The sequence below is a fragment of the Sander vitreus genome, chromosome 9, assembly GCF_031162955.1.
Source record: "Sander vitreus isolate 19-12246 chromosome 9, sanVit1, whole genome shotgun sequence".
In the NCBI taxonomy this organism is placed as follows: Eukaryota; Metazoa; Chordata; class Actinopteri; order Perciformes; family Percidae; genus Sander; species Sander vitreus.
Window position 1 is genome coordinate 31,059,329 of NC_135863.1, and position 22,515 is coordinate 31,081,843.

Here is a 22,515-nt window from a genome sequence, read left to right on the forward strand (position 1 = left end):
AAAGAGCAAGAGACCGACGTCATCATAAAAAAAGAGTGAGCATTGGAGCTGCCTTCCAAAGATGGAAAGACCTGATGAAGGAAAAGGGGATCGAAAGAGATGCCGAACGGCTCCCGTAGCTGTAATACGTCCTTTGAACTGCGCGGCGCGAGAGAGTTGACTGCGATATATGATCTCAACGCTAGATGGGAGAAATTCCCACACATTGGACCTTTAAAACATTATTACCAAACTCTGTCTGCACTCAGCTCCACTGTCACAGCTAACTGTTTGTCTGTACTGTTGTATATAATGCAGTGGTTACATCACCCTGGCCTTCAAGGAATGACAAAAAGCATTTAAAACATTTATCGAAGCAGCTACAGAGACAGCCAATGCTCTCTTATTTACTTGTTCTCTTCTGTTGACGGTGATGGCGACAAGATAAACTGCTTAGGGACTGTATGAAAATGATTAAGGTGGTATGGGAGGTCAGAAAAGAGGGACTTTATGTTGTATTTTATTTTTATAATTTATTTATGGGATAGTCGGTTTTTGTTTTTGGAAGAGCATGGGATAGTCTTTTAATTCTTACTCTTCCTAAAAAAAAATTATATTTCAGCCTTTGCTTGTGGGATTAATTCTAGAAAAAAATAGACCAGTAGTAGTCAGAAATGATGGCTTTAGTGTGAGCCACAGGTCATAAAGGTGCGCTTTACCATATGCAGAGGACAACAATCTTCTCACTGTTTTAATATTTAGCATAACACTCAACTAGCTAACACAACCACTATGTCAGTCATGAGAAACACAAACAAATGCTATCTCTATTTGTTTCATAAGTTAAAGTTACCAATGTAAGGTTAGCCTTTTATTTCATATCTCTTTATTGTAAAATAGAGAGTTGCTGGAATAATCATAATTTTAGGGTAACTATACTTTTAATGCTGCTAATTCTGGCTATTGTGAAAATTAGTATTCCATTCACATACATAGGTTTAAGTTGTATTATATTGTCTTAACTTTTCTTACTCTTGTAGTCATTAATGGTGAAACAAACAAACTCAATACTACATTTTGAGATATTTGGACAGAGAGTTTTGTAAAAAAAAGGGGAGGTTCCAAATCCAAAATTAGTAATTTCTATTTCATGAAGTGAAAAATAACATTCAGCCGCCCTCTCCACCGTAATCATTTCCATTTCCTGTGCAGGTTGTTATCGACACTGACAAGTCCAGCTACTCCCTGAGGTTTGAGTCACGCGAAAACCTCAATCATGTGGTCAGCCATATTAATTTGGCTCTGTCTCGAATATTCAACAACTCCATTTTTGCGTAAGTGTCTCTCTCTCTCTCTCTCACAAGAAAGAACATCGGAATAAATCGCATACTGTATCTGTGCAGTGGATGATGAACAGATGATCTATATTTTTTACAATTATCTAAAGATAAATTATTCCCACATCTTTGTTTCTTTTATCTTTGCAGCCCTTCCATCTGTCATTCAGACAGTGACCTTTCTGAGGGCAGCAGGAAGTATTCACCCAGCTCAGAGACGTCAGTGGAAACCCAGGGGGCCTGTGGTAAAAGAGACATTATTATCAAAGACACACACACACACACACACACACACACACACACACACAGAGGCACATGCACACCACTTGGCAGCCTCGAGACGAGAGGATGTTGGCTCACACACTTCACAATGCTCTCCCAGATGTTCTTTTAAAAGTGCACATAAATAAAAGGAAGATAATTTGGACAAATGTTTCTGTGTGCATTTTGCTCCCCTTTGTCTCCTGTTCTCTCTGAAGGAAGCAGCCGTTCACATCATCTCAGATTAATTTTTCTCTCTCTCTCTCTCTCTCTCTCTCTCTCGTTTCTTTTTCCTCCCGCCTGCCTCTCTCAGGAGGCTTCTCGGAGACATACGCCGCTCTGTGCGACTATAATGGCATCAGCTGCAAGGAGGAAGTGCAGTGGGTAAGAGCTGTGGGACTGTGCCTGTGTCGCTTTGAGTGCTTTTGAGTGTTACGCACAGCACTGTGCTCAAAATGCGCTGGGATCATATACTGTACTGCAGCAAACACGCTCATGGGTAATGTTGCTCCTAGGATGTGGACACCATCTATCACTCCCAGGACAGCCGAGAGTTTAACCTGCTGGACTTCAGCCACCTGGAGAGCAGGTGAGGGACGAGGAGCGCTCAAAACACTGTTACCTCCGAAATATGGAACCTCGTATAAGATAAAATAAACCTTTATTGCCATTGCACAGAGACCCCATACAATTAAATTGTGAGTGCCACAACGGAAGGTGCATTAGAGATTAAAAACAAAACAAGATAGACAATAAATAGCTAAAAACAAGAATCATTTAAGACATAAAACATAATATGAAAATATATCATTTACCTCAGTTCTATCTTTTCCAGGGATTTGGCGGTGATTGTTGCATCAATGGCATACAACACCTGGTTCACTAAACTGTACTGCAAAGACCTGCGGATAGTAAGTATAAACATAGCTGGGTTTCCGCTGTGGTATAAAAGAGTCTTTAAGCAAAACAACAGGTCTAGTTTAAATGTTTTTCCTTTTTTCCTCCAGGGGTCAGAGGTCACCGAGCAGGTCCTGCACACTGTCAGCAAATCCTCCAGCTTGGAGGAGATCACGCTGGAGAACGCTGGGTTAAAATCGTGAGTTTTGATTCCTCTAGCACCTCTCTTTCACTTTTCATCCATTCAATCTAAAAATAAACTCACACGCCTCGCCTGTGAAAGCAGCTGTATGATGTCCTCTGAAAAATCTCACATTGGGCTTGAGACTTTGAAGGACATTTACCAGTCAGGAGGGTCTGATGAACGACAATATTGATCTGCATATGGCATTATGAAGTGCAGGCTCCAGTTTTTTTGGAACTTGTCCTATACTTTCTCTCAGACTAAACGTCAGGGAGAAGCCATTATAGAAACTGTTTGGAAAAAGGGCAGGCGCCTTAAAATACCTGGCAGGTGATTGGAAGAACCATCTGTCTATCACGTCCGCCATTTTTATTTTGAACGAACAGTCGCGTTCGTCACACACACCTAACCACACCAAGAGCTGCCAGTAGCTCCTCACCGGAAGCTGATTGGTTCGGTCACCTGGTAGTTCACACACAAACGCGTTACTCAAAGCCTAGTTTATATCAGCAATGTTTCATTTCAAGGATTGTTCAGGTGCCGCCTGAAATTCCACCAGATGTCCCTCATTTTGGCCTGATGTCCGTTGCCTTTCCCTTTCTTTGTGTTGTAATTTTAAACTCCGGTGGATTGATGAGGACTTTGGTTAACTGCTCCTCAGATCTCTGCAGGGTAAATCCAGACAGCTAGCTAGACTATCTGTCCAATCGGAGTTTTCTGTTGCACGACTAAAACTACTTTTGAACGTACACGTTCCACCAAAACAAGATCCTTCCCGAGGCTATTTAGCAGCGGCACTAGCCAGACCCTCCTCCGCAGCGCTGTGGAGGAAGGTCTGGCAATGCGAGACGACATGATATTACGAGAATCCAGTTGCCGCGCAAGGTAACAGATTTGGACCCTTGTGAATCTATCCCTTGTGAGTCTTAATGAAAGTGCAATGCTTAATGGCTTCAGTGCCCCTTTAAATGCTTGTGTCTGTATTTACAACATCTGTTTGTCTGTTCTTAACTATGGACCCTCTTTACAGAGACTTTCCACAGAAGATGTCAGCTGCTCTTTCAGAGAACCCTGCTTCTGTCATCCACTCGCTCAACTTGGCCCACAACTCACTGGACAACCAAGGTACACCAACTTCTCTTTGGTTGTCTTATTACGTAAACTATATTCATTTGTTTTAAATCCACTTCTGTGATCTAAATAGTCTCTTTCTGTAACTTAATTTTTCATACCTCTTGTGTGCACGCTGCAGGTGTGTCCAACCTAATTCAGCAGGTGTGTCGCCTCAGCAAGGGACTTCGTCTCCTCAACCTCTCCAAGACCTCGCTCACCTCCAAAGGTTTGGGCCCGTCCCTCTTTATTTTCCTCCCTTGCTGTCCCTATCCATGGTTCGGTAATGTCGAGAAAATGTGGCCACAATTCAACAACAATCAGGTGGAATTGGGTTAGATTAGGCCCTCAACAGTTAAAGGCAGCATTGGAAACTATTTCCAATAAACACTTTTTTATATCTATTGTTTGAAATGGTCTTTACACCCCGACAGCAATAAATAACTTATGAGCTCGGAAAAAGGAGCGAAACAGATCTGTCATCTCTAGCTGCTGTCATCCTGTAAAAATGCCCACCAATCATTGCCTCGCAGTCCGCTTGGAAAGAACCAATGAAATGCCTCCTTGCCCCGCTGCGCGTACTCTACCCCCCCCCCTTGTGTACGGGCCTAAGCTCAACATACAGAGAGGACAAATTATAGTAAACATTGACATAGCTTTTCAGGGATGACGCACGTCTGTTAGTGGGTCGGATCCCCGAGGGCAGGGGGAGGGGTTAGACGGGGCCCCGAGGCCCGAGCCCCTAGCTTTTTAACATTACCAACCCTGCCTTTAAGCTGCAGATGATTGAGCAGCTCTCTGAGAGAGAGAGAGTTTAGGGAGAGTAAAGCCTCCGAAGCCCCAGATGTTAGTTTCTCCCTCCTGAAGAGCTTTGTTTCATGTTTTGCCCCTTGCTACAGCTCCATATTGACTTTGTGCTGCCCTGCAGGCAGCATGCCTCCTGCTACCATCTCATCTTACCGTGTACCCAGTGGAGAATTTAAATATTACATGGAAGCAGGCAGATACGATGCGCTGCTTCCCATTACATCCACTGATACCTGCTGCTGTAGATGTGTATGAATAATGCAAGGACACAAAATGTTAGGAGAATGTGCGCCGTCTTTTAATATTGTACAACTTTCCCCTCTCTCCTCTTTCTGTCTCTCTCTTTTTTCCTTTTATCCGTCTGCCTCTCTGTCGCTCTCTCTCTCTCTCTCAGGAGTGGTGTCTCTCTCTCAGGCTCTGTGCTCCAGCGATGAGTACTCCAACTCTCTCCTGCACCTGGACCTGAGCAAGAACCCCGGGGTCCTCTCAGGGGAGGATGCCTCGGTCAGAAAGCACAACCCATCTGGAAACAAAAACACACACACTGCTCCATTTATACGCCACTTTTCCAGCTTAATATCTCCCTCTTTCTGTTTCCAGAATTTGTATCTCTTCTTGTCTCAGCCCAACTGCCTGGTCCATTTGGATCTGTCGGGCACAGACTGCTCCGTGGACTCAGTGAGTCTGGAGACAAATGTTTACGTGCAACGTTGAAAAAAAAATGCATTTCTCTCTCTGCACAATGCTCAGCCCAGATTAACTGTTTGCACCCTGTGTCTCATGCAGCTATTTGGGGCTCTTCTGAGGGGGTGTTGCGCTGATCTTTCCTTTCTGAATCTTTCCAAAAATTCTCTCTCGCACAGGTTAGTCATATCTTTAAGATTCCCTAAACCATAAAGGCAGCTGCAAATATAAATCTGGGATTAAATCCTCCATATTTCACCTTAAAAAACCTAATCTCTCCTCTCTTGTCATCCGTTCTCCCACGTTCTTTCTTTTTTTTTGTCATGATCTTCATCTCTTGCTTAATGGGAAATGAGTTTGGTGTGAACCACTGGCCCATTGTGCTTCCTCTCTGTGGGTGTGTCTACCGCCGTTTAAAACCAGAACTCCCGGCGCAGTCTGCATAGATAAGACTCATGAATATTTAAGAAGAAGCCATCTCTCATTTGACCCCACTCGCTCCCCTCCTCTTACAACAAAGCAATATTCACTCTGTTTCTCATTGTGTCAGTACTCTGCGCTCAGTACTGCACTCATATTTGCCCGGCATGTCAACAGTGTCACTTCATCTCTTCTGTATGACCAGTCCCATCCCACTCCCTATCATCTCCTCTCTTTCACCTTTCGTCTTTTCTCCCCCAATAGGAAAGTGAAGGACACGCTGCCGCTGTTCCGTCAGTTCTTCAGCTCAGCCTTCAGCCTCACTTATGTCAGCCTGGCCTCTATGAAGCTGCCCCCTGATGTTCTGAGGTACTCTTACTCTCTATCCAAACTCCTCTACAGTGAAGCGCATAGATTTGTCACTCACTTGTATGCGTCCTGTCTCCACAGGGCTCTGCTAACAGGGTTAACCTCCAATCCTCATATCAATGATCTACATCTGGATATCAGTGGCTGTGAGGTAAGAGTTCATCTCTACTCTCCTAGTTAAAGGGATAGCTCAGTTTTTTTTTTCTCACACAGAGTGGGAGATTTCCTTTAAAGGTATCTTGATTCACGAGCAGGGTTGCCAGGTCTGCTGTTTCCCTGTGGAACTGGGCTTTTTTTTTCTTTTTTTAAATGTTGCTGCTGAGTTGAATTTTTTTGTGGGTAGACCAGACCCACACAGACACGACGTGCCCCGCAGCCCAGCACCTGCCTCTCTAGCGAAGGCTGCAAACGGAGTAGTGCACAGTTTACAACAAAACAGGTTAATTTGTGTATCAGTGAATTGGTGTACATGTTCACAGAGATTTATTTATTTATGATAATATACTGTATCCAATTACAGAAGGCAAATTTAGGACCTAGGTGAAATAACTTTAAAGGAACACGCCGACTTATTGGGACTTGAGCTTATTCACCGTATCCCCCAGAGTTAGATAAGTCCATACATACCCTTCTCATCTCCGTGCGTGTCGTAACTCTGTCTGACGCACCCACCACTAGCCTAGCTTATTATTCTAACCGTATACATACTGGGAACTATATTCTGAGAAGGCGAAGCACTGCTACTTTCTGCCTTCTGAGAATATAGTTCCCAGTATGTATACATTAGAAGATGGCTGTGACTATACAAATCACATGTAAATAGGAACATGTTGGTGTTATTTTGTCAGTTATTCGGAGCAGTAGGCTAGATGGAGCCGGTTACCTCCAGGATCTGTGCTAAGCTAGGCTAGCAGTGGGTGCGTCAGACAGAGTTACGACACGCACGGAGATGAGAAGGGTATGTATGGACTTATCTGACTCTGGGGGATACGGTGAATAAGCTAAAGTCCCAATAAGTCAGCGTGTTCCTTTAAGGGAAAACTGCTTTTAATGCTGGTACACTTTTACACTACACATTTATGCTGTTACTTTGTAGATATTACAATACATTTGGCAATTATAGTAATGCTGTTGGACTTTAAAAGCAGTGTAAGAGTTAGTGTAAAATGTTTTGGGGAGGGGAATCTTTTGAATTCTGGTCTGGGTTTGGTTGTATTGGCCATTGGGCTGGTTTTGTCATACAGACCTGGCAACCCCGAACTCCTACTCAAAAAGTGATATTCCAAAATTTCATTTGAGACATTTATTTACTATTTTAATCACATATAACCTAAGACTTTGGTAATCTCATTTCAAGCACCGAAACAATTCATACAACACATCATAGGTTAGGTTTGTTTTCAAAAAGAGATTTTAGGAATTTCAAAAAGTGAACATCAACGTTTCAGCTTTAGCGCCAACTTATCTCTTTGCACAAAGGCGTCACTCACTGGAAAGCTGAGTTTGTTCTGAACATTTTCATATGAAACACATCATCAATAGTTATATGCAAATGCCGGGTTGGGTCAGTGGTAGAGCAGGCGCACATATACTGAGATGTTTATGCCTTGATGCAGAGGTCCAGGGTTCAAATCTGACCTGTGACAATTTCCTGCATGTCTTCCCCCTTTCTCACCTAGCTGTCCTGTCAAAAATTAAAGACGTATCTTATATTTTACAAAAAAAAAAGGCCAATTTAAGAAGATATGTGAAAATGCCCTTAGACTTCAGAGGGTTAAATAAGGGTCAATAAGATTGTGGTCTTGTGGAATGATGTGCAGATATCATTTCAAAGCTGGTGGCATGTCACTCATTGTAAACCCATAGAAACAAATGCTTGACTAATTTAGGTTTGTGAATGTGTAGAAAATATTTGTAGTCGTAGAAAGAAATGATTAAAATGTCTGAGTACCGACTCAGAGCAGAAAACTGTCTGAAACACAAAGTTCCCACGCTGTGAGTGACACTACAGTCACACATAAACAGACACATTCAAGTCACAAGTACAACTATTGGCCCTGCTTTTACAGCTGAAGGCCAAAACAACTCACTTGATATCATTTGGACAATTTCTGCAGCATTCAGAATTTGCTCTTTTTTTCACAGCTTTACAAAGTGTGATTCCATATGCTTTGAAATGTATTCATAGACTTTATTTGATCCCGTGTTAGCTTAAGTCACTGGCAGGTGGGCAGGTAAAAGCAGCAATACTCTACTCTAACCCTAAGTAAACTTCTGTATTCAAAATGCAAAAGTACACGGAAATGATCAGCTAAATTCACTTCAAGTTAAAGTACTGACCATGCATCCTTGTTAGGGCTGCAACTAACGATTATTTTCATAGGCGATTAATCTGTTGATTATTTTCTCTGTTAATGTATTAGTTGTTTGGTCTATAAAATGTCAGAAAATGGTGAAAAATGTCTATCAGTGTTTCCCAAAAGCCCGAGATGACGTCCTCAAATGTCTTGTCTTGTCCACAACTCAAAGATATTCAGTTTACTGTCACAGAGGAGAGAAGACACTAGAACATATTCAACAAGCCGGAATCAAATAATTTTTACTTTTGTCTTAAATAAATGAATCAAACCGACTAATCGATTATCAAAATAGTTGGCGATTATTTAATTTAATAAACTAATCATTAATCGATTAATCTTTGCAGCTCTAATCCCTGTGTTATACTACATAGCTAATAATGGATTATTTTAGTTTTTACTGATGCATTAATGTGTAAGCAGCATTTTAATCTTGCAGCTGATTGAGATGGAGCTTTCAATTACTTTATGTACACTTGTGTTTAATATTCAGTAAGTTTTGTACTGTATGTTAAATATTCATCTGTAAACTAACTAGAAACTGCAGTCTTCAAATAAACATACTGTAGTGGAGTAAAAATACTCAAATGTTTTGAAGCACAGGAAGTGTTGCATAAAATCAAATTTCCCCATAGAGCACAAGTAGCTCAAAATTGTATTTGAGTAAATACTTAGTTAGTTTATAGACCTTTTTCACGGCAGACATGTTGACATGTCATAGTAGGAAAAGCACAGGTGTATTCAAAGCTATTAATGATGGCTGCGTTCCACTTAGGAGAGGTCCTGGTATTGTTCATGCTGACTCACTGAACTAGCTTACTGGAACACTTGATGGAACTGAGCCATCGTTAAGGTTATCAGTTTCAGCTGTGCTTTTCCTACTATCACAAGTCAAAATGTCTGCTGTGGAAAAGGTCCATCACCAAATGATTTGTTTAACTGCCCCATACTTTTTAGTTTGCAGCTTTATGAAGTTGCTTTTTTACTACTAAGCGGGTCAATTAAATTATATCAAACATCCAATTGGTTCCTGTTAATGTGCACCCACAGCTTTGATGATGGAAACAGCTCTCACAGGTTATTAGGATATTTATATATTCACGTTTAAGTGAAAAACAAGTGACAAGTAGCCTAGGGGTCCTATCCTGCACCCGGCGCAGCGCAAAGCCCAACGCAAGTGTCTATGCTAGTCTAAGACCGACGCAGTTGTCAGTTTCCCGTCCAGCGCCCACATCGTTTAAATAGCAAATGCACCTGCGCCCATCTTTGTGCCCATGGGCGTGCTGGTCTTACAGGGAGGTGTGTTCAGGTGCATTCTAGGTGTATTGATATCTTGAGGCAGCGGGAAGTGATCGCGCCATTGACCAACAAAAACCTGGTCTAAAGTCATTTCATTGTTATTTTAACAGCAAATTAGTAAACTGCATCTAGGCTCGTGCACAGCACGCGCACACTATGCTTGTTACACACACACAGGGATGCGCAGCAGCACACACACATGCAAAAGATTACAAATAAAAATATTACAGTGCAAATCCTCCATCATAACAGCAATGCTCCAAGGTCCAAACGCGCCTGGCTTTTAAAGGGAATGGGAGATGACACTGATTGGTTTATTGCATGTTACACCCAAAACACACCTATGAATTAATGAAGACACTAAGTACAACCCTTTTGAACCATGCCCCCGGCGCACAGACCCTTTTTTCCACTGTCAAACTAGCAAAAAGTGGATTTGGACACGCCCTAAACGCACCTGCGCCATGTGCTTCACGCCGTGCGCTCAGATCATTAAACTAGGGCCCTATATGTTTTTTCCTACCACTAAGCAGAGCTGCGGCAGATCACAAGCAAGGCAAAGCTCAGCGTTCAACAACAAACCTTTCAGACTGCTTGCAGAGAAATAAAAAAGGAAAAAAATAGAACAATTCCCTATAGACTAAACCTAAAATGACTGGGATTCATGCCTGTGCATATGTTGGTTTTCCCTTGTCTCTCTCTCTCTGTCTGCAGCTAAGGTCTGCAGGAGCTGCTGTATTCCAGGAACTCTTCCCCAGAGTCTCCGCTATCGGCACTCTGGATATATCAGACAACGGTACGGTGGCACGCTGCAACACATCACTCTGTTACCGTGACTCTCTGTCCTCGGGCAGGAGAGGTTTGAGTGGGCTGTTAATGAATGTTAGGCCTGGGTATCGGCACTGATTTCCTGAATCAATTCAACTGCGATTCACAAAGTCCCAATTTGATTACATTTCCAATTTACATTTCCGATTCAATGTCGATTTGGGACGTTTCAGTTGCAAAACCAATTTTGCTGGGATATAAAAAAGAGATTCCTCAATTGTACAAATGTTCTCTCTAACCTGCAGCATTACTAAAAGTATCAATGATTACATTAAGAATTCACCCCTAAGCAGTTACATCAATGTACTTTTTTATTTAACATGAACACACAATAAAGTGCAGCTCTACAGACTACAGTCAGTGAAAAAAATCGATTCTTGATTTTAGGAATCGATATTGGATCATTCAAATGAAAATTGATTGTGTGTGTGTGTGTGTGTGTGTGTGTGTGTGTGTGTGTGTTTTGACAGGTCTGGATGCAGACCTGCTCACAGTACTGCCAGCCCTCTCCAGACACCCCTCCCTCAAACACCTTTATCTGGGCAAGAACTTCAACATCAAAAACAGGTGCTGCCAGTGCTCCATGTCCTGCTTCCCTCGATCTATGTGTGTGCATGTGTGTGTGTACGTGAACACAAGGGGTCATGTGCGCTGCTACATATGCCAGCTCGGATATACGTGTTTATGATTCGACTTCCGTTTTCATAAGTGGCCGCTGCTCCTCAGGCAGACAGCTCGCTGCCGGCAGCAGGAAATGACTCGCGCCCGCTCACTCAGCCTCGTCTCTGTGTTTGTCTGCAGGGTTCTGGATGAAGTCCTGCAGAAGCTGGTTCATCTCATACAGGAGGAGGAATGTGTGAGTGATAACAAAAAGCTTTGCTTCATGATGAATGAATGAATGACTGAATAAATAGCATGGCAATTTGTGTGAATATCTAATACATGTTTACAACGGTCCATTTCACACAGTATGACTCACACAATTAACAACCGAAAAAGGAAAAGGCTAAAGCCTAAGGCTTATTTTTTCCTATCCGAAATCCTCTAAAAAGAAAATGGATCATCTGCAAAGACACGGAAGAATTGACATATTCTAGTTTCACTAGAGAGAAAAAATAAAGACAATAAAATTGTTTGATTTAAGGTTGGATTCCTGGACAGACGTGTCATTGTATCATTAATTATTACTGTCTCTGTTACCCTTGCGCGCGCAGTGTCTATATCGCTACACACACATATTGTAAATAATTCATTCATACAGCATGTAAAGTTATGTTGGCGAGCAGTCACATCACTCCGCAGTAAATTTCACCACTGCACTTTATCCTCACGGCTCCCCATCCCCTCCTCTCTTTCCAGCGCTCAATGTTTTCTCGACTTGATTTATTCCTAAATATCCCCCCAAAACACACACACACACACACACACTTTAACACACATGCCTCTCCCTCCATTGTTGCCCGTCTGCCTCTCCAGGCCCTGCAGTCTCTGTCCCTGGCCGACTCGCGCCTGCGCTCTCGGGGCACCGTGCTGGTCAACGCCCTGGGCAGCAACACCTGCCTGAGAAAAGTGGACCTGAGCGGGAACAACATGGACGACATCGGAGCTAAGATGCTGAGCAAAGCCCTGCAGATCAACACCACGCTCAGGTTAAGAAAAAGGAAATGTAGAGAGAGGCTATTCCTTTGTTTTTGCAGTATAAAATGTGCTCCACATGGAGGTTTGTATTCAGTGCAACGCACCACTTTGTCCTGCAGGAGCGTGACATGGGATCGCAACAACACCTCCGTGGCAGGATTTCTAGATGTGGCCCGAGCACTTGAACAGTAAGCCTGTTAAAACATCATCGACATGTATTATTTTATGTGCTTGCTAGAATTCTGTCCACAAATAAGAGGATATATTATATATCTGCTGCAAGAACTGATGACTTTCAGCAAGCGTGATAGATTTACCTTCTATTTAAGACCTTTTAAACATAAACATTTTAAACATAGCAAATTGTTGCTTTCCACTTCATCATAAATGGTCCAGACTTATCTTTAGGCTAAGGATGACATGGTTGCAAAGATCAAAGTATTACTCACTCGTTGCATGGCACAGGGAGGGATATTTTGGGATGAGCTTTGTCCATTGGGGATATTAACCTTAACTAACCCTTGAATCTGTAACCCACTTTCTCTCTTTCGCCCGTTACTGTCTCCTTCAATAACTCGACCCTTCCTCTGTTCCTTCCTCTTCTGCTCTTCCCTCTCTTTCTCTCACAGTAATTTCACATTGCAGTACATGCCTCTACCGCTCAGTGACATCAGCCAGGCCTACCGCAGCGCCCCTGAGAGGACAGAGCAGGCACTGACCAAGGTTGGCATAGCCACTGACACAGTTAATGTCAGAAATACAAACCTGCCAGACTCAATCTGCTTGATTTGATGACGTTTTTCGGGTTTTCAACATCTTTAGCATGATGTTTAACTTGTACCCTGCATTTCAGCCAATAATTCATCGAGAGGCTTTGGATCAGAATTGAGCAGACATTTTAGGGTTTCAGACCGAGAAACTGTATCCAAAAAGATTTTTTATTTTTCAACAGAGCAAATCTGAGGATGAGTTGTGTATGTGTTGGGTTAGTCTACGGCTAGATCGCCCAATTTGTGTGATGATTATCATAAATATCCTAATGCTGAAGAAATTAATATAGTCCACACATAATGGTGGAATTGTCTGATTCACCAAATGAAGAAAGAATATTGTAGTCCCATTGTTAGTCTATGGGCTAACAAGTTCTTAGCTTCTTCTGGGAAACAAGGCCCAGGGAAGTGTTTTCTTCCAGCCCGAAAATCTGCATAAGGAGGTTGGTTGGGGTGGTGGATGGGTCAAACAACACAGGACTTTCACCCAGGAGACCGGGGATCGTGTCCCGCGTGTCACGTTTCCTAAACCCAACCGTAGCTTTCATCTTTTACTAAACCCAACCGTCGCGTCCCGTTATTGTTTTCCTAAACCCAACCGTTTATTGTTTTCCTAAACCCACCCGTCCCGTTGTTGTCCCACATGTCATGGAAACGTAAGCCCACCCACGACCTTTTCCTTAACTTAAGGGGCCGTGTTCATTTCACGGAATTCTTCCGTGGGCCCATCAAGGAATTTTTTGCGATTCCTTGAAACTGCCACCGATTTTGAGTTAAGGGGCCGTGTTCATTTCACGGAATTCTGTGAGATCAGGTTGTTTCTTCAAACGTTTTCTACAAGGGCTTTTCATTTTCCCATTTTTTGCACTTTAAGCCTGCTACTGCATAATCATTATTTTTATAATACCAATGTATCAACAATGACATCGTGTCCCATATTCACTCTCTTTTAGCTCTGTTTTTGGTCTCTACCAACCCCTGAGGGAAATATCTGGTTCTGTAGCTGCTACATTAAATGCTTCACTGTGTTCACCAGCTAGACTCGAACTGTGTGCTGTTTGCTGCTGAGCTGTTAGTGTGCAGTGGCTTTATAGCTCTTAGAGCTTTTCTTCTGAAAACAGCCGCCTGCTGCGACCTGAAAACAACACTGAGAGCAGTGAGAGTGAACCGAAACAGTGAAGTTGCAGCCGGATAGTTTATTACAATTGTTCAGTATGAAAGGGACGCTTAATGTGCAATAAACAGTCAGAGCTTTCAGCTTGCTGCACTTTATGATTCATGTAACTGCGTGAAAGTAAGTTAAAGTGATTAATTTAGCTGTGGCTGGAGGCAGAAGTTAGTGTACACATTTAACCTGAAACGTGCATTATTTATAAAAAAAAAAAAAAAGAAAAGGAAAAGAAAAAAGAAGAAACTAAAAACATCAGGAAAGTAGCATTTCTCCCAGAGGAGGTTAGGCTTCAGGCAACCATTCTTTGAATTGATGCTGCCGCAAATAAATATATAGTCTAATTTTAATAATGAATATCTAATTTGAAAATCACTAATTTTATCAGTGGTCAGTATAAAAGTAAATGAACAAAAACATTAAAAATAACATGTAGTTTGCATTTTCTAGAGGCTGCTCGTGGCCTCTTACTTGTTGATATGTTCATCTCATAGAGAGGTTTTAAGAGGGTTTGTAAGATGGATCCTACGATCATCTCAGCCTTAAGATGCTTTTAGCAAACGGTAGCCAGGAATGTGAAATCTAAAATGATACAGCAGCCTCTGCCCTGCATCCTCTCACTCCGCCTCATTGCACTTTGTTTTCCTCCGCCCAGATCCAGCGCTCTCTGGTGAGGAACAACCAGACACAGCGCTTCTCTCAGAGGCAGGCTCTGCGGCTGCACCAAGGACTGGTCACCAGCACTGCCGAGCAGGTAGCACTCATCCGCTTCCCTCGCCGTATGTTCAGGAGTGTTTTATGTGTAATTGCGCTCTTAACACTCCCACGCCTGTCTGTTTCCAAGGTGATGGAGCGCCTCTGCGTGCGCGTCCAGCAGCAGGTGTGTGTGCTGCGAGGTGTCGGAGAGATGGAGGAGATTCAAGCTGCTAAACAAGTCTTAAAAGAGGCCAGGAACTCCCGCGCTGTGAGTGATGTGAACATGTGTGAGGGTAGTATGGTAGAGTGGTAGAGTGTGCGCCCCACGTAGGCTGAGTCCTTTGCAGCGGCCGCATGTTCGAGTCAAACCCATGTCCCTTTGCTGCATGTTGTACCCCCCCCTCTCTCCTCTTTCCTTTCTTTAAGCTATCCTAAAGGATTAAAGGGCATGAAAGCCCCAAAAATAATCTTAAAAAATAAATAAAAACTGGAGATGTTCTGATACCGATACCAGTATCGGAAAAAGCCTCCAATACCGCCTAAAATGCTGCTATCGGTATCGGTAAGTACTGGAGTTTATGCAACAATCTGATACCACGTAATTTAGCCCCAAAGAAAATCTACTTTAAAGTAGTTTAATTATGTTTTTTTTCCCGTTATGACATACTGTCAAACTGAGTAATACAAGGAAGTTCTGTGGTGTTCATTGTTTGTTGTTTATCCATGTTTAACCTGAGCCAGACCGTACAACAAAGATAGCAATCATATCACACCCATACAGGGATAGTAGTATACAGCTGTTAAAACATAATAAAATATATGTCGTTTTTTTTAACATACTGGCATCGGATCAGTACTCGTATCGGAATCGGTATCGGGAAGCAAAAAAATGGTTTCGGACCATCTCTAATAAAAACACAGAAATTTGAATCCGATTCTTTTCCTTTCTTTCAAGCTGTACCCTTCCCTGTGCGAGCTGGCTCATGTGCTGTCTGTGGACGGGCCAGTGCGACAGAGACTGGACTCTCTGGCTGGTGAACTCGCCAAAGCTGCGGACAAGGAGCTTCAGGTAGAACTAACAGCCTCTTTTACACCGCGGTCCGTCACAGATGGCCGAGTTACTGATCGCTGGCATCCGTTGCAGGTGATCGTGGACTCTATGGTGTCTCTCTGTCGCGAGCTCTGCCCTTTTTCGTCTTCTGCGGCGGAGAGGTTGAGTCCTCCACTCTCATCCGTCTCCGAGCGCGTGTCCATCCCTCGCTCGGCCATTCGGACCGCTCTGATGGAAAGAGCAGCGCAGGACATCCACCGAGCCTTGGAGTAAGAGACACATGTAGAAAAGGGTAGAGCAGCAGTAAAGGCTTGGATTTGATAAGCAGGTTATTGATTTCCTCTCACTTTTACCAAACCTCTTCCCGTCCGTGTCTCCCGTTTCCCCTAACCCAATCTTCTGCAGAGAAGTGAAGCTGTCGGTGGTTTCCTATCTCACCAACTCCATCGTGGACCAGATCCTGCAGGAGCTCTACGCCACCCATAAGACTCTGGTAAATTCTTAAACACATTAATCAACATTTCTGTAAATGTGCCAGTGTTAGCCATCCGGCTAATTTTCAACTGTAGTCCTTTGGCCAGCTGATTTTAGACCAGAGCAACAGGAAACAGCAAGACATTAGAACAGGTTAAACTATACAGACAGAAGTCAACAAGACACCATACAGACAGCTAGAGCAACAAATAAGCTTTCTCAGTAAGCCACGCAGAGCTACAGGAAGCAGCAAGACATTAGCACAGTTCCACATCAACAGTATCCCCATTCAGTATAAGAAGCATCAAAACACAGCCAAGCAACACAGACTCGAGCCATCTTCTTCCACCGTTCAACCGTGCAAAGCAGTAACAAGCAGTAATAAAAAGATGAAATAGGCTACATCACTCATGAGGGAGGCGTTAATACGGCACAGGTTGCGCTCAATACACTTGTTGTAAATGTGTCTAAGACAAAGTGATTGGGTGGGGGGCAGTGGTGGAATGTAACTAAGTACATTTACTCAAGTACGCGTCTTTTCTTTTCATGCCACTTTCTACTTCTACTCCGCTACATTTCCGAGGGAAATATTGTACAGCTTTCGTTACTAGTTACTTTAAAAATTAATTTTTGCACACAAAACGCATGTAGTTGATAAAATACGATGTTTTAAGTCCAGCCGAAACAATTAGACCATTAAACACTTAGTTGATTGATAGAACTGTTTGGATCGTTTCCAGTTTCTGAAATATGAGGACTTTTCTGCATTGAGTACTTTTACTTTTAATACTTTAAGTACATTTTCCTGATGATGCTTACATACTTTAAGTAACATTTCCAATGCAGGACTTTTACTTGTAAAGTATTTTAAGTATTTTCTACAGTGTGGTATTAGTAGTTTTACTTAAAGGTGCAGTAAGTAAGACTTATGAAACTAACTTTCTGTCATATTTGCTGAAACTGACCCTATGTTCCAGTAGAACTACATGAAGCAGGTCATTAAAAAAAATCCATCTCCTCTGGCTCCACCTACAGCCTGGAGTGAGGCTGTAGGTGCACCTATACCGCTCCCTGTTCAGATGCACCAATCAAGGTCTAACTGCGTGTCAATCACTGCTCATGCACACGCATTCGTTCTCCCTTGTGGGGGGAGGGGCTTAGGAGACCGTTTTGGGCTTTAGCGGAAAGGGGGTAGGGACTGAGAAGTTGTCCTGGATCTTCACAGTCCTACCTACAGCACCTTTAAGTAAAGGATCGGAATACTTCTTCCACCACTGGTGGGCGTAAAGGGGACTGAAGAGCTCTGTCTGTCTCAGACTCGGCAGGTGTCTCATGTGAAGCACTGGGAGGGGACATGTAAAGACGGGACAGGCTGGAGGTTCAACAGACACAGAGACTCTCTGGACATCACAGACGAGGAGCTCAGCACCAGCATAGTGAGTATGAATATACAGACAGATGTTGTGTTTTTATGGGCTGGTATCCATCTTTCCATTTGTCCTCTTGTATCTCAGGTGCTACTGTGTCACTTTTTCACATTATTCCGATTTTAACCTATCAAACTCAGCTTAGTCACCATCAAATATTGTTCTTTCCAGACTATATATATATTTTTTTATTTTTTTACATCATTCTCTTTATTTGAATCTTAAAAAGTCATGGTTGTTACGGAGCTTTGTTTTTCTTAATAATTTCATATTATGCTCATTTTCAGGTTCATACTTGTCATTTGGGTTTCTCCTAGAACATGTTTACATGCTTTAATGTTCAAAAAACATAATATTTTCTCATACTGTCTGTCTGAATTAGTCTCGCTTTGCCAGACCTTCCTCCACAGCGCTGCGGAGGAGGGTCTGACTAGTCCACTGAATTCCGGGATAGGATAAAATTGTGTTCTGGTTTATTGGCATTTCTTTAAACCAATCACAATCGTCATGGGCGGCGCTAAGCTCCGCACGGAGCAGCTGCAAAATAGCCTCTGGAAGGAACTTGTTTTGGTGGAACATGTGTACGTTCAAAAGTAGTTTTAGTCGTGCAACAGAAAACTCAGATTGGACAGATAGTCTAGCTAGCTGTCTGGATTTACCCTGCAGAGATCTGAGGAGCAGTTAAACATAGTCCTCACAAATCCACTGGATTTTAGAACGCCAACATAAAGGAAGCGAAAGGAAATGGACATCAGCGAAAAGACATGCATCCGGCGGAATTTCCTGCGGCACTGGACTAATCCTGGAAGTGAAACGTCAAGGATATAGACTAGTCTGGATATACCTATATACTATTCACCCTCTGTTTGAAACGCTCCATTTTAGTGTCTGTCTCTTTAAGCCCCCATCCCGAAAAAGATCATTTTCAAAGTGACTTAAAGTATTTTGCCCAGGTATAATATTAGCAATCTCTTGCCAGTATCTAAAAAATTAAAGGACAAGCCCAAAACATGAGAAAATTGTCAGCCACTATTTTTTACCACACTGCCTCCAGCATTAGTTTAGTCCCCTTTTCTGTGAATTCCAACTTTGGAGTCACAAAATATCATATTATGTTCTTCAACTCTCACCAAGACCCTGAGGCAGTATCAGTGTGACTTTCTCATATCTTATTCCATTCCTCCTCAGTTATCTCCTGATTCTATTTCCCATTATATCTCCCATTCCTGTCTGACATGAACAGTCGAGCAGTTTATGGAGTTTATTCTATTGTATAATCGTGATATTAGACCTTTGTTGTCTTTAATCTTATATAAATCAATGAATACGTCAACTAGCACACGGTCACTTGCCTCTGCTTGTTGACTATAGAAATAAAGTTGGGCCCCACTTCTAACCTTCAGTGATGGACAGATGGAATGATGGATGTTCCTCTGGGTTCTGGCATTTCAAACATTACACTGACTTACTTGACATAAGCACTAAAGGTCAAAATTTGAAAAGCCCTAACTCCTCTACTGGAGACGTTTCAACAATACTTGGATTGATGATGTAGTGTCAATTCAATTGTGTGTTGGCCTTTAGAAGCGTTTCACTGATTGGCTTGATTGGAGCACAGTATTGAAAGTCTAAATTTCAAAAAGGCCTATAATTCCTACACTGTAAGGCAATTACTGGAATTGTTGGGTCTTTGTAAATTATAGAGTGTGGTGTAGACCTACTCTATCTGTAAAGTGTCTTGAGATAACTCTTGTTATGATTTGATACTCTAAATACAGTTTTTTACAATCACTTTGCTACTAATTTCAGAACCTTGACGTCATTTTTCAAAACTCTAGACACAAAACTCAAAACGGTCATCACTTGTAACACAGGCTGTCCAATGTTCAAAACATTGCATTGTGCATTCATATCTTTAAATAAATCTTGCACTTGCACAATCATTGGTTCAAAAAACTAATTTATTGTAAAATACCATTGAAACGTTACTTAGACCACCCACACACAAGCTACCCATAGTTTGACTGTTATTGTTCGTACAATCATTAAATATTGTAGTACAAAATAGGTGATACATGTTTCATTATGATACCAGTTGAAAGACTTCCCTGTAAAAGTACTGAAGTAGTAGAGCGAATACTACAGACAAACCTGAAATGTATTGATGAAAAATAATACAGTACAATCACAACATAGGTTTATTTGAATCAAATCAAAATAATTAGCTACAAAATAGAAAAGACAGTACTGTAAAACATCAAATGCAGTGTTCCTCAACTTGCTTGTACTGTAAAAAGCAAAACAGAGAAGTGATTACTGTACTTCTACATATTCATCAACTCCGTCTTGTGGATTTGGCCGTAGGTTCTCATCTACATTGCAATTAGCCAAACATCTTGGAAAAAACCTTTGGGTTTGTCTAATAACGCTCGTCTAAACGCGGAATAAAAAGTGAGAACGCAACGCCACGTTTCCGTCTAAACATAGCCTGAATGACAAAACTCCACTGACAAAAGCACTGATTGGCCTAAAGGAGGCCTTGTATCATTCGTGCTACTTGACATGTTTACTCGTTGCTGCTTGTGTGGCTTACCTTGATACTATCCCTCAGCATCTCAGTATTGTTTTTTTCTCTTTTTCTCCCAGGACACAATAGCCATTAAGAAGCGCAGCTCGAGAACAAGACGAATACGACCTGTCTCCACCAGGCTGAGTGAGTACCGCTATATTTCCTCTTATCCTCCTCTCTCCCCTCTTTCCTGTCTCACTCCGACCCCGTCCTGTCTCTTTCAGGGCTCCATTAATGCTGTTGACTCCCCCACCCCTCCTTCCTGTCTCTTTCATCTGACAAGTCTGTTAATGGCTGTCTTACTGTAATCCGGCCTGAGTCAAGTCTCAGTCAGTACATCTCAGAGTGCTCGCCGATTGTTTTTTGAATTTGTCAACTTTGAAGAGGAAACGGCGGCTCCCTGCGATTCCCACCTCTCTTCCCCTCTACGGTGTTTTCTCCGTTTCTTGCCCTCACATCCTCTTATAATCTCTTCACCTGCCATCAGGTCTGTGTGACGACTCCAGCTCCTCTCCACCCCCCTCCGTGCCATCGTATTCCTCGCCACTATCCCGCTCGGCATCCTGGGAGGGCCTGTCAGAGCTGCCTACGCAGGGTCTGCCTCTCCATCATGTGACGCGGGTTCGGCCGAGGCCTCCGCGGAGGCACAAAGGAGGGCACATCCCTGCTGAGACTGTAAGGCGGGTTTGACACATTGTAACATGTAATGTGAATTTTGTACATTGGTCCAGTATCTATCTATCTATCTATCTATCTATCTATCTATCTATCTATGCATAATTCTCCCATTTCCAAATGTTCACGCCTGCTGGCAGTGACTCCTGTCTTTGTCAGAGGTAATCCATACAAAGTGGATGGCTGCAATTGGATTATGTCATCTCACGGAAGCCAGTGTAATCCATTTGTTTTATTGCAAACAGAGCATTTACAAATCAAACCCAGTGCAAGTCAATTTACCTCTCCTCTGTGTGTGTGTGTGTGTGTGTGTGTGTGTGTGTGTGTGCAGCATTGCAGTGAAAATGGAGGAATAAGCCCTCTTGATGATGGACTCCCAGATTTCTACACTAAAAGAGTGCTCCCCGACAGGTAAGACTTTCTTTACAATTATCTCTTCTTCGATTTACACGTTTTAACTACAAATCACATATACTTGAAATTACTAGTGTTTCCCGAAGCACGCCCTAAGTTTTTTTGATTGAGTTCCTACTTTTTTTTTAAGCAGTCATTATTTTTCTCTTCAGTCTTCAAACTTGCTTGAGATACTGTGTAATCCATTACAGTGAGCATTTTGTCACATTTAAAAGTCTCATATTGTGCTAATTTCCAGGTTCCTACTTGTATTTTGGGTTTCTACTAGAACATGTTCACATGCTTTAAGGTTCCAAAAACACGTATATTTTTCATACCGTCTGCCTGAATATATCTATATTCGCCCTCTGTTCCGAAAAGCCCAGTCTGCTCTGATTGGTCGCCATTTCCGGGTCTTCTGCATCTGCGCTCTCGGCGTCTCTACACTATCATTGCAGCCGGGGAATGACTGTAACGGTACTGTAGCAGCACGTTCTACCTATTTCCCTTTTATAGTTGTGACAGCCGTACAAAAGTCCTGAAAGCTCGTTTCATAAATGCACTGTTTCTGATTATGGGCTGTGTTAACAATATTTGTAAAGCACCTCGACCTGCTTTATAATAAAAAAAGACATGGAGGTCTCACTTTTTTTACAATATGGGACCTTTAAGTTATTGTTGCATGGTAATGCAGCTGTGAGCAGAAACTGCTTAGAAGAAACTACTTGTTTAAGGACTTCTGAGAGAGTTAGCTGCTGAACAGCAACCTTTTGCAGTACAATACAAGAAGACATGTTTACTCATCGTTTGTCTTCTGGGTTTGACTGTCCAATAATATAGCTTGTCAATAAAACACACTATTTTCGAAGTGTACTGAAACAATTGTACATCTGTGATTGAAATCACTGTAATCATTGACAGGAAATCATTCTAAAATGTATGGTGAGCTTTGGGAAGTCTGCAGTGTACTAAATTCAAATCATTACCAAAGGTAGCGTATGGGAATAACAGACCATTCATCCATTGATATAATAGTTCCTATGTGAGTGTATTACAGAAGGGGGGGAAACTGTGTCAGTAGCGAACCAAGAGAGGCACACAACAAGAGACACAAACTACACT

At 42.3% G+C, this 22,515-nt stretch overlaps 2 protein-coding genes across 2 annotated transcripts in view; one reads left to right on the forward strand and one right to left on the reverse strand.

The window, feature by feature from the left end:
* Positions 1–22,515, reverse strand: part of rabggta (Rab geranylgeranyltransferase subunit alpha) — a 152,085-nt gene that overhangs the window by 68,462 nt on the left and 61,108 nt on the right. The gene's annotated exons all lie outside the window — the stretch shown is intronic.
* LOC144523812 (capping protein, Arp2/3 and myosin-I linker protein 3-like) overlaps positions 1–22,515 on the forward strand; it is a 45,589-nt gene that overhangs the window by 13,486 nt on the left and 9,588 nt on the right. Inside the window, exons 5-32 of the mRNA XM_078259683.1 lie at positions 1,192–1,313; positions 1,467–1,561; positions 1,891–1,961; positions 2,093–2,166; positions 2,413–2,488; positions 2,585–2,673; positions 3,689–3,783; positions 3,911–3,997; positions 4,970–5,079; positions 5,176–5,253; positions 5,362–5,438; positions 5,944–6,048; positions 6,130–6,199; positions 10,419–10,500; positions 11,003–11,099; positions 11,334–11,388; positions 12,009–12,181; positions 12,290–12,358; positions 12,800–12,893; positions 14,764–14,862; positions 14,953–15,072; positions 15,760–15,873; positions 15,949–16,124; positions 16,261–16,348; positions 17,646–17,765; positions 20,403–20,469; positions 20,813–21,000; positions 21,332–21,411. Of these exons, the coding sequence (XP_078115809.1) occupies positions 1,192–1,313; positions 1,467–1,561; positions 1,891–1,961; positions 2,093–2,166; positions 2,413–2,488; positions 2,585–2,673; positions 3,689–3,783; positions 3,911–3,997; positions 4,970–5,079; positions 5,176–5,253; positions 5,362–5,438; positions 5,944–6,048; positions 6,130–6,199; positions 10,419–10,500; positions 11,003–11,099; positions 11,334–11,388; positions 12,009–12,181; positions 12,290–12,358; positions 12,800–12,893; positions 14,764–14,862; positions 14,953–15,072; positions 15,760–15,873; positions 15,949–16,124; positions 16,261–16,348; positions 17,646–17,765; positions 20,403–20,469; positions 20,813–21,000; positions 21,332–21,411 (2,771 nt within the window). The remainder of the gene's footprint in view (positions 1–1,191; positions 1,314–1,466; positions 1,562–1,890; positions 1,962–2,092; positions 2,167–2,412; positions 2,489–2,584; positions 2,674–3,688; positions 3,784–3,910; positions 3,998–4,969; positions 5,080–5,175; positions 5,254–5,361; positions 5,439–5,943; positions 6,049–6,129; positions 6,200–10,418; positions 10,501–11,002; positions 11,100–11,333; positions 11,389–12,008; positions 12,182–12,289; positions 12,359–12,799; positions 12,894–14,763; positions 14,863–14,952; positions 15,073–15,759; positions 15,874–15,948; positions 16,125–16,260; positions 16,349–17,645; positions 17,766–20,402; positions 20,470–20,812; positions 21,001–21,331; positions 21,412–22,515) is intronic.